We start from the raw sequence: 11,295 nt of genomic DNA on the forward strand, positions 1-11,295 counted from the left end.
CCCTCAAGGAAGAGTTCCACACCATGATAGAAATGGATGTTGTCGAGCCATCTTCAAGTGAATGGAGCAGCCCTATTGTCATTGTCCCAAAGAAGGATGGGTCTTTGCGCGTCTGCATGGACTTCCGTAAGGTGAATGCCATCTCCCAGTTTGATGCCTACCCAATGCCCCCGCATTGACGACTTACTGGAGAGAATAGGTAGAGCTCATTACATCACCACATTGGATCTCTGCAAAGGGTACTGGCAGGTGCCCCTGGATGAACAATCCAAGGCCTACACTGCATTCCGGACGCCAATGGGCCTGTTCCAGTTCAAGGTCATGCCATTTGCCCTTCATGGGGCCCCTGCGACTTTCCAGAGGCTGATGCACAAGGTCCTCCAGGACTGTGACGATTACTGTGCTGCTTACTTGGATGACGTGGTGATCTACAGCCACTCATGGGAGAAGCACATACAGCATCTTTGCAGAGTCCTGGGGAAGATCCATGATGCAGGCCTCACACTTAACCTCCTGAAGTGTGAGTGGGTGACACAGGAGACAAAGTACCTGGGTTACCAGCTGGGTAAAGGTGAAGTTCGACCTCAGGTGGACAAAGTGGAGTCCATCAGGAACAGCCCTCAACCCAGAACCAAGACACAGGTGAAGTCCTTCCTAGGTCTGGCAGGGTGGTACCGGAGATTAATTCCACAGTTTTCAACCATCGCTGTCCCTCTGACCAACCTCACTTCAAAGGTGGCCAGCAACCCTGTGAAGTGGACTGAGCAGTGTGAGGAAGCCTTCATGATACTGAAAAACCTGTGCTCATTCCCTGTTCTCCAGGCCCTTGATTTTCAGAAGAGGTTTCTTGTGCAAGTGGAAGCTTCGGCTGTAGGAATTGGAGCTGTACTGGCCCAAGGGGAGCCAGGAGAAGAGCTTCCTGTGCTGTACCTGAGTCGGAAGCTATTGCCCAGGAAAAAAAGGGGATTCTATAATCGAGAAGGAGTGCCTGGCTATAAAGTGGGCTTAGTACATACATTTCACACTTGTCAGTGTTCATTACATTTAACATTTTCATTTAAGTCATTTAGCAGACGCTCTTATCCAGAGCGACTTACAAATTGGTGCATTCACCTTATGACATCCAGTGGAACAGTCACTTTACAATAGTGCATCTAAATCTTAAAGGGGGGGTGAGAAGGATTACTTATCCTATCCTAGGTATTCCTTAAAGAGGTGGGGTTTCAGGTGTCTCTGGAAGGTGGTGATTGACTCCGCTGTCCTGGCGTCGTGAGGGAGTTTGTTCCACCATTGGGGGGCCAGAGCAGCGAACAGTTTTGACTGGGCTGAGCGGGAACTGTACTTCCTCAGTGGTAGGGAGGCGAGCAAGCCAGAGGTGGATGAACGCAGTGCCCTTGTTTGGGTGTAGGGCCTGATCAGAGCCTGGAGGTACTGAGGTGCCGTTCCCCTCACAAGCAATATTTATTATATACTTATCTATGTTGTGGATGAACGCTTTGTTTGTTTGTTCTGTTCCTCTCTCTTTCCATCTCTGTCGCTTCCGGGTATGCTGGATAAGGACCCGAGGAAAGGGAATTGGGCTGACTTTGTAGTGCCTGTCCCAAATGGCTCATTCATGTAAATGTGCATATTGAAAGACACTGTCAGTAGTGATGTCGTTTTGTAAATGTTATGTTGTGATATTGTTTCATAAACATGTTGCAATGCATATACTTTAGTATGTTTGTTTAGTTAAATGGAAATTAGGTTTGCCAAGGTAATTGCTTAATTAATTAGGGTTAATTGTTCTGAGGGGAGGGGCTAGCCCTACAAAAGGAACGCCTCTTTCAGTTCATGGAGAGGCATTTTGGATTGAGCTGTGAATGAGGCATACGAATCACTATGTAAATAAACACCCTTGCACAGAAGAACTTTTGCGGCTCCGCCATCTTTTTATTTTGATAGAGGTTAGGTTTTCTAGTATAGCCTCCTGGCTTACTCTACGTGACAAAGGTATTTATGGGGGGGTCATAAACCTTACCCACAGGCCAAGTCATGACTCCGGCATGTCATGCGTCCTACTTATATCATTACACTCGTAACAACTTAAGCATTCCAAAACTTCTATTAGATCCAATAAACCTCACATAGCAAATAAGCCATTCTCATTGACGTCCACACAATCTCCTTTCTTTGGTGGGTGAAACAACGAAGCGACGCTTCCTGCTGGAGGGAGACAGATTTTCCCCGGAGTTGAGAGACTCCCGCTCTGAAGAAGCCAACAATTTACCATAAGGCTTGAACAAGATGGGACCGCTCTTAAGTAAGCTAAAAAAAATCCACTAGGTGGCAATGTATACCCAGGGCATGTTATGAAAGCATTTCTATATGTTATTAATGGACGCAAATGAGAGGATGGGTAGCTATATATGTTGTGCTGACTTTAAAATAGATTGCAATAGGTTTAACAGTGACCATTGGTTGTCAATGAACACTTTGAAAATATTCTTACCCAAACCCATGTCACTCATAATTTTCTGTACATGGGATGGTCACACATTTTTATTTATTTTATTTAACCTTTAACTAGAACAAATTCTTATTTACAATGATGGCCTGAAAACATGAAAAGGTTCAAGCCACTCATCACATTCACACAACCATACATCAAATTGTATTTGTATTACCAGTTTAAAATGTTCCATAAGACAAAACATAACCATATTACAACATAGCACAGTCATCATAAAGGTGCCAGTTAAGTTATATCCTTTTCCCGCTACTGGGCTTAGCCAAGTTGAACTGTACTGGGTTAGCCTGGTTCTGCCTCCACCATATTCACTGTGGAACTGAGCTGGGTCAGCATGATAGTGTGAAAGGATAATAGTTCCCTCAAATGACATATTTGTCACTTGGAGAGTGGCGTGCCTGGATACGTTGGTGTGTAGTGTCTCGTCTGGAGACATGTCTATACAAACATCACACACATGCACTCAGGCTTCGTCCCAATTGGCACCCTACTCCCCATGGTGAACAACATTTGTTCAGAGCCCTATGGGCCCTGTTCAAAAGTAGTGCACTAAATAGGGACAGGTTTATATTTGGGACGTACATTACTGTTAAACCCCAGAACAAAAATGATCATGTTTTGCAGCAATACCCAGTTAGATCAATGAGGGAGGTTAGCGGCAACTTATTATACATTGGATATTGTCTAATAGGATCCAAGCTACATTATTCTACACCTTGTTAAGGTTATAAATGGCCTACAAAACAATGGATCATTTTAAAGTATAATAACTGGCAAAATAAAGGAAACATTTGAATAAACGAGGGATACAAAGTATATTAAAAGCTGGTCCTTCCAGACTAGGCAATGCTTAGTTGCCTATTATTTTGGCTAGAAGAAGAGATCTCAGAGGGCTTAAAGTGTATGTGTGTGTGTCACCAGATCTCAACCCAATTGAACATTTATGGGAGATTCTGGAGCTGTGCATGAGACCGCGTTTTCGAAAAAACAAACCCACCAAATGATGGAATTTCTCGTGGAAGTATGATGGGGCATCCCTCCAAGCGCATTGACGCTGTTCTGGTGGCCCAGCGCTCTATGTTGATATTTCCTTTATTTTGTCATGATAAATTGACATGATAAATTGAAAAACTGCACTTTAATTTATCTTAATTGTCCTAGTAGACTAATCGGACCACATATCCCTCTGAGAAAAATAAAGTTATTGTATTCTATTCTATTGAAAAAAAAGTCTGAATAGAACGGAATATAGTTTTTCAGGAACTGCCCGTTTTATAGGCAATAATGTCTTTCTGTGGATAACTGACTAATTAGATCAGGCATTTTGACAACTTATTTTTAGGACAATTGCCTCATTCTCACACAATGACTAAAGCATCTATTGTAAAATAATTTTTTCTATCTTGAGTTTTAAAATTAGGAGTTGATCACTTGTTGCTCACTCGTGTTCATTTGGCAAAGGTTCACTTCGAGGCTGAGTTTGTCAACAGTTGGGTGTGACGAATGAGTCAACTTGAAAAAATGTATAGCGCGGCTTCTACAAGTTCAGACAAACTTCTTGAATCCATAATTGATATGACTAATTGGGTAGGTTAGCCTACAATTCACGTGCAGGTAAACTACAAAACTGGTCTTTATTTGATCGGGTGTGACAGTTAGGTATCGGGATGGGAAAGCAGGTTATTCAAGTTTGCACCTCTCTTAAAACGGGCACCTGCACTTGTTCTACCATTACTACATTTGAGGTGCGCGAAACCCCGAAGGAGAGCAACCATGGCATCAAATACAGCCACTATGGGAAATTTACCCAGTGGATTCGGAATATGCACAACTATTCCAGACATTCTCTACCTACCGGAGCTTGTGAGTTACAAGGGTTTACTGTTTTTGCTAGGCATATATATTGTACACACACTTGATAGTATTTTAATGACGTCAATTGACGCACTTCCCATGGTCGTGCACCTGTAGAACCTTTTTACTTGTGTTCCAATTTTCGACAAAATGTTTCCTCTACCCGCTGGTCACAGACGTAAATTCAACGTCTATTCCACGTTTCCGTAATTTTATTTAAATGATGTGGAAACAACGTTGATCGAACCAGTGTTGCCAGTGGGTAGGAATGTTTGGCTGGGTCTTCATAGGCAGCACAATTCAGATTTATTTTTAGCTAATTGATCTTTTGACCAATCACATGATATCTTATTCAGAGCTGAGCTGATTGGTCCAATGACCAATAAATGAAAAGAATTGGGCTGCTTGTGTAAATTCAGCACACGTTGCTCTTATGATTTGTGGAGGAACATAGCCTTTATGTATGGACTGTATGGGGTGTGCATTTTCTACAAGTCATCATTCAGTAAAACACTTATTTGATATAATGTAAAATGCAGGTTGTTTTTAGAAGTGTGCGCCTTGCAGTTAAGATTGTGTGTAGTACTTCTACTGAACCATCACATCTAATGTAGAAAGTGTGACATTTCAAGATGTCCGTGTATTAGTTTGTAGACATTTCACAATCACCCCAAGTATCCACATTCATGCTGATGAACAAGACAGGTGGATTCCGACACACCCTTATTTTGCATTTCCAGGCAACAGATTGATTGCTGGAGCTTGTCAGGGTGGAGTAACAGAAAGGGTGTGACTTGATGAAAAACAACTAATTGTACCTTTCATAAATTGTATGTCATAGAGATTAGGGAAGGGCAGGCCATTGTTGGTTTTCTAAGGTAGATCTGGTAAATGATCATCTGTTTATTTCACTATGTTATAGAATTGATTACAACAAGTGAATAAGTGCTAATACAGTAGTGTAGTTTCAACTTCAGTAATGGCAATTTTGTTTTCTCCCCAAACTCCCTAATAGCACCAAATTAGTTTCTAGGGTGTCACAGATCTGAAAGGTTTTCCTTTTAATATTTCAGTCCCCCCCCCCCCCCAAAAAAAACCTGCAGACTCCAACATTTTAAAACCAATGAAACAAAATAATTGTATCTCTTACTACCAAGGCCACTTGATGTTCCACTGAAAATACAACCAAACATGATTTTTCCACTTACCCTGACCGTAGGTTCCCCACATGTTTTTTTGGATATGCTGTATTGTTCTCAATATTTGAAATTCATATTTTGTTTAGAGTAGAGTATTACCATGGGTGCAAGTCTAATTAAGTGGAACAATTGACTTCTTTCAATTTTAATTGAATGGACCATTAAAACCATTTACTCTACTGCAATGCATTGTTTCAGGTCTTTGGAGGTCTGGTATGGATCCTGGTGGCATGCACACTGGTGGATCCCACCAACCCACAGGGCTGGGTGATGTTCGTGTCTGTCTTCTGTTTCACCATGACCTTCATCTGGATGTGCATCTTCGCCTTCGGAGTGCATCGCAACAGCGGGGGATGGGCAGCTGCTGTGAGTCTTTCCTGTTTTTTGGGGGGGATGGGGATGGGGGGGCGGAAGCACCATGGATAGATTATTAAAAAAAAAAAATTAATCGACCAACCAGACGAAGGATAAGTTCAAGGAGCACACACACAAATAGTAATATAGCATGTATAATTTATTTTAAAGAATCTAGTCAAATTTAGGGGGCAATCCTTGGGAACTTTTCACAATGAATTAGACAAGAACCTGTCTTTGTCGAAATGGAAAATGTATTCGTACTTAAGAATTACATGATAGTTGGCATACTAGACAGAAGGAAAAGCAGCAGAAGCAACTGAGTATGTAATCAAATTTATTTTACTAGGCAAGTCAGTTAATTAATTCTTATTTTCAATGTCAGCCTAGGCACAGTGGGTTAACTGCCTTGTTCAGGGGCAGAACATCTTTTTACCTTGTCAGCTCAACTTTCGGTTACTAGTCCAACGCTCTAACCACTACGCTACCTGACGCCCCAGTTATAACGGCTCTCTTTGGAGGAGGTCCACTATATTCAACAGTCATCATCGCCATTGATAATAAATATATGTATGTATTGATGATAAGTGTACTTCTTCAGAAAATACTAGATCTCATAAGTTATAAGGCAGTGTTTCCCAATCCATTCCCTAGCGGACTCCCCAGGGTGTACCCATTTTAGATTCCATCACTAACACACCTGATTCAACTAATCAAAGGCGTGGTGATTAGTTGAATCAGGTGTGCTAGTGCTCGGCTAGAACTAAAATGCACACACCCTGGAGGCTGGCCAGAAATGGATTGGGAAAAACTGGTCTAAGGAAAATAAATGTGGCGCTGGCTCAAGCAGACGTCACCCATGTCCGTGCTCTTGGCTGTAAGATAATCTTCTGGCTCCAAAAAGCAGTCACACTGCATTGTTGGTTAAGTTTCACCCCAGATCTTTTTCCATGATCCAGTCAAATGCGGTGAAAATAATTTCCTCGTCCTTCCCTTTCTATCTCACACAGGACTTTGCATACCACGGCATGGCAGCTTTCTTTTACCTCAGTGCCTCAGTGTCTCTCGCCAAAGTGACCCTGGATATGAAAAGTGGACTCCTCTTTAACTATCGACTTGACATTTCTGCAGTGGTAAGTCTTCCATAACAGCAAATCATAGGAATACATAGGGAAGCCAAAAACAATCTAAAATGTTCACGTCTTTCTCACTGTAACAGTTCCTATACAGCTTAGTATCAAATATTGTCCTAGTTTCCATGCCCCTGACTAGTTTCCCCAGTCCCTGCTGCTGAAAAACATCCCCACAGGTTGATGCTGCTACCACCATGCTTCAATGTAGGGATGGTGCCAGGTTTCCTCCAGACTTGGCATTCAGGTCTTGTTTTCATCAGACCGGAGAATCTTGCTTCTCATGGTCTGAGTCTTTATGTGCCTTTTGGCAAACTCCAAGCGGGCTTTCATGTGCCTTTTACTGAGGAGTGCCTTCCATCTGTCCACTCTATCATAAAGGCCTGATTGGTGGAATGCTGCGGAGATGGTTGTCATTCTGGAAGGTTCTCCCATCTCCACAGAGGAACACTGGAGCTCTGTGAGTCAGAGTGATTATCGGGTTCTTGGTCACCTCCCCGACCAAGGCCCTTCACACTCTATCTCAGTTTGGCAGGGTGGCCAGCTGTAGGAATCTTGGTAGTTCTTCCATTTAAGAATGGAGGCCACTGTGTTCTTGGGGACCTTCAATGCTTTGGTACCTTCCCCAGGTCTGTGCCTGAACACAATCCTCTCTCGGACGGAAAATTCCTTCGACCCCATGGCTTGGTTTTTGCTTTGACATACACTGTCAACTGTGGGACCTTATATAGACAGGTGTGTGCCTTTCCAAATTATGTCCAATCAAGTTGAAGAAACATCTCAAGGATGATCAATGGAAACAGGATGCACCGGAGCTCAATTCCGAGTCTCATAGCAGAGAATCTGAATACTTATGTAAATAAGCAGTTTTTGTTGTTGAAATTTCTAAAACCCTCTTTTTGCTTTGTCATCAAGGGGTATTGTGTGTAGCTTGATGAGGATTTAATTTTTTTTATTTAATCCATTTTTTAGATTAAAGCTGTAACATAAAAAAATGCCAGGATCACACAATGATGTTAAAGAAGTTGAACCAACTTGTTGGAGGATACAATAATTTAAAGTAAACACTAATAGCCTATGACTACGTGGTATAGCTATTTGTAGGCTATTGCCTAATGTAAATACATATAGCTTAATATCATTGCACTGCTTGCGAGGAAAGCTTTTGTTGCAAGGAAGCATTTAATTGTTTTGCTACGCTGTATCATAAATAAACTTTGATTTGATTAACTTTTACACATGGTTACAATATACCCTCTAACAGAATAAAAGAAAACAGAGGTGAGCTATCAATTCATATAATTTATTTGCATAGATTAACATGCTATCAAATCAATTGACCAAGTAGTGAACATAAATCATTACTATGTAGAATTGCAGGAAATCAGTTTCAAAACAGCCAAATCTTTTGTTGTGGTGTATTCATGCATCTCAATAAACTATAAACTATAAACTAAATGCATTATTACCTCCAACTTGGCCCAATTTCCAAGTGCCCACCTTGACATACTTTCCCAAGCTAGAATGGGGCCTGCGTCTCTTTGCGGTGGCCACTCTGGTTTATGTGTCCTCGGCAGAACTGTGTCGCCGTAACCAAGTAGTCACATATTGTTCTGGGTTCCACTGCACAGGAGGTGGTACATGGAGTTTTGTGAACATCAAGGCAGATACACAATGAATTTGGTGTGATGATAAGGTTCATGTGGCTGAACCCCCTCTCACACTCAGCCGAGGTGCAGATTTGTTTTTAAAGTGGTCAAGCCTCCGATGGGCCTCTCCAGTGCACAGACTGTATCCTACAGTTCCTCATCATTCTCGCCACCGCCAGAGAGAAGACAGGGAAGAAACCAACATTTAGCTACCTCTAGGCTGCTATACATATTTATTTGGTTTACATGAAAAACTATTGAATAACAGTTTTCTTGGTAATTAAATAGAATTTATCACAATACATTTCCCAGAAATAGATTTACCAACTCTCTGTATTCTCAAATCAAAAAAAGTGAGGGAGCACTGGTCCCCTGTGCTCTGGCAGCACTACACCACTGATCCCAGACTCCTAGGCCATCTGTTCAGTAGATCCAGCTACATGCCTCAATCCAAAATGAATGGGTAAAAAGCACCATGTATTTTCAAGGTTTTATTCTGTGCTTATTTTTCCACTATGCATATCAGTTTGAGGAATATAGCTGGATCTCCACAACGGATGGTATGTGGGGTGGATTCATTTGACTCCTGAAAACGAGTGTTATGTCCCTAAATCACAATTTGTCAGATGTTTTCACGACTCAAAAGGGGTCTGGGTTCTAGTTGAGTCCGTAATCCACACCATTCGTTATGGACACTAAGTGGACCTTCCTAATATTGAGTAGCACCGCCCTATTTGCTCCCAGAACAGCCTCAATTCATCGGGGCGTGGACACTACAAGGTGTCGAAAGTGTTCCACAGGGATGCTGGCCCATGTTGACTCCAATGCTTCCCACAATTGTGTCAAATTGACTGCAGGTCCTTTGGATGGTGGACGGGAAACTGTTGAGCGTGAAAAAACCAGCAGTGTTGCAGTTCTTGACACAAACCAGTGAGCCGTTTTGTCTCAGTTGTCTCTAGGCTTAAAAATCCTTCTTTACCTGTCTCCTCCCCTTCATCTACACTGATTTGAAGTGGATTTAACAAGTGACCTCAATAGCTTTCACCTGGTCAGTCGATGTCATGGAAAGGGCAGGTGGTCTTAATGTTTTGTACACTCAATGCATTAGGGGTCTCAATCCCAAAGTAAAAGGAATGATTGAAAGGATTTCATCCTCTTTAATTAGAATCAGCTTCGACCACAGAATAAATTCCTGTTACATAAATATTACTTTAACTATAACTGTGCACTCCTAAATTGCAGTAATTGTGCACTCCGTTTCTGCTTGAACTCATTTTGGTACTCTTTCTTATTCGTAGGGATTGTGGGCGTTCAACTGTCTAACAGTAGGCTAGATTATGTACTGAGTTCCCCAAACTTGTGCCTATTCATTGTGTTTGTTACCCATCCAAAGGTGGAAGATATTGTTGCGATTTCAATCAAACACCTACTGACCTTGTCAAGGAGTTCAGATCTCTTGGCCTAACGGCTAAGGTGTTGGGTTGACAGTCACTGGACCAGTTGAATGTCTTTATCTGTTCAATGTCACCCCCGGTTGTTTCTGATGATATGTTCTTACTCTCCCAGGTGTTCTCTTACGTGGCCACACTCCTCTACTTCATCCACACCATCTTTTCGGCCATCAGGTGGAAGTCCTTCTAAACTAGAACGATGCTAAAGGCCTCAGTCAAAGAGTTCTTAAATCTACCATTTGAAACCATGGAGGGCTGTGGTGTACTGTACTGCATGGCCTATACCCTGAGGTAAAGAAGAAATCTACCTGCTCTGCATCCCAATTCTCTATCATTCTCCTAAAGTGTGCACTCCCCCCTACATATTCAAAAGCAAATGATTGGTTTAAGCATGGTTTAGACTAGAGGGAATGGCCATCATAGGCCTACATGTCCTTTCTTTTTAAATCCATGAAGGGAAGTGAACATATGCACACTTAGGGTAGATGGGTAGAGAATTGGGATGCAGAACCAGATCCCTCTTGGAGGACTAACCATACGAAAGCAAATTTTAATTAAAAATTAATGATGGGTGACTAAGTCAATTATTACAGTTACATTTTTTTATTTTACAATTTTTTACTTTTATATTTTTTTCAATGAATCTACCACATTTTTATTGAACAAACCAGAAATGTAAAATGTAATGAAATGTTTGTTTTTATATGCTTTGCTACTGATAGCATTTCTGTAAAATGTTGATCTTGATGGATCCACGTACTGTTACGTTCTAATAAAGGTATTATGAAACATTGTAAGCCTACAGCAGGACACATTAGTGATAATAGCTAATTGTCTTTAATATAGCTAGCTCTTTTCAATGACCCAAAGTGTTTGTAGCCTCATAGACCAAACAAACAATAAAATGGGTAACCAGTCTATCTTTAGTTTCGGAGTTGACAGCTGTTAATGACAAAATAGGGTCATGTTTCACCTCCAACAGGGTTCCATTTCAAACCACAGGGGACGTCTGATATTGACACTTATACATGTTTCATCAGGCACAGTGTTTGGTGAATCAAGAACGTAGCTTCATTCTAATCTCCCTTTCCCCTGAGAGTCTATTTTGTCAAGTCAGAGGACCTAACAAAAGGGTCACGGATCTCTGGG

At 41.6% G+C, this 11,295-nt stretch overlaps 1 protein-coding gene across 1 annotated transcript; it reads left to right on the forward strand.

Annotated features, from left to right (window-relative positions):
• The first annotated feature begins 4,151 nt into the window (after positions 1 to 4,151).
• Positions 4,152 to 10,939, forward strand: LOC124004111 (myelin and lymphocyte protein-like). The gene is made up of 4 exons (XM_046312907.1): positions 4,152 to 4,372; positions 5,761 to 5,928; positions 6,927 to 7,049; positions 10,262 to 10,939. The coding sequence occupies exons 1-4, from the start codon at positions 4,283 to 4,285 to the stop codon at positions 10,334 to 10,336; spliced, it is 456 nt and encodes a 151-aa protein (XP_046168863.1). The 5' UTR covers positions 4,152 to 4,282; the 3' UTR covers positions 10,337 to 10,939.
• The last annotated feature ends 356 nt before the right edge of the window (positions 10,940 to 11,295 follow it).

This window comes from Oncorhynchus gorbuscha, linkage group LG18 (genome assembly GCF_021184085.1).
Source record: "Oncorhynchus gorbuscha isolate QuinsamMale2020 ecotype Even-year linkage group LG18, OgorEven_v1.0, whole genome shotgun sequence".
In the NCBI taxonomy this organism is placed as follows: domain Eukaryota; kingdom Metazoa; phylum Chordata; class Actinopteri; order Salmoniformes; family Salmonidae; genus Oncorhynchus; species Oncorhynchus gorbuscha.

Excerpts from the sequence above, each read along its gene's own strand:
- LOC124004111 (XM_046312907.1), top strand. The coding sequence starts at position 4,283 with ATGGCATCAAATACAGCCACTATGGGAAATTTACCCAGTGGATTCGGA. Across the intron at positions 4,373-5,760 it reads TTCTCTACCTACCGGAGCTT|GTCTTTGGAGGTCTGGTATG; the intron begins GTGAGTTACAAG and ends GCATTGTTTCAG. Across the intron at positions 5,929-6,926 it reads GCGGGGGATGGGCAGCTGCT|GACTTTGCATACCACGGCAT; the intron begins GTGAGTCTTTCC and ends TATCTCACACAG.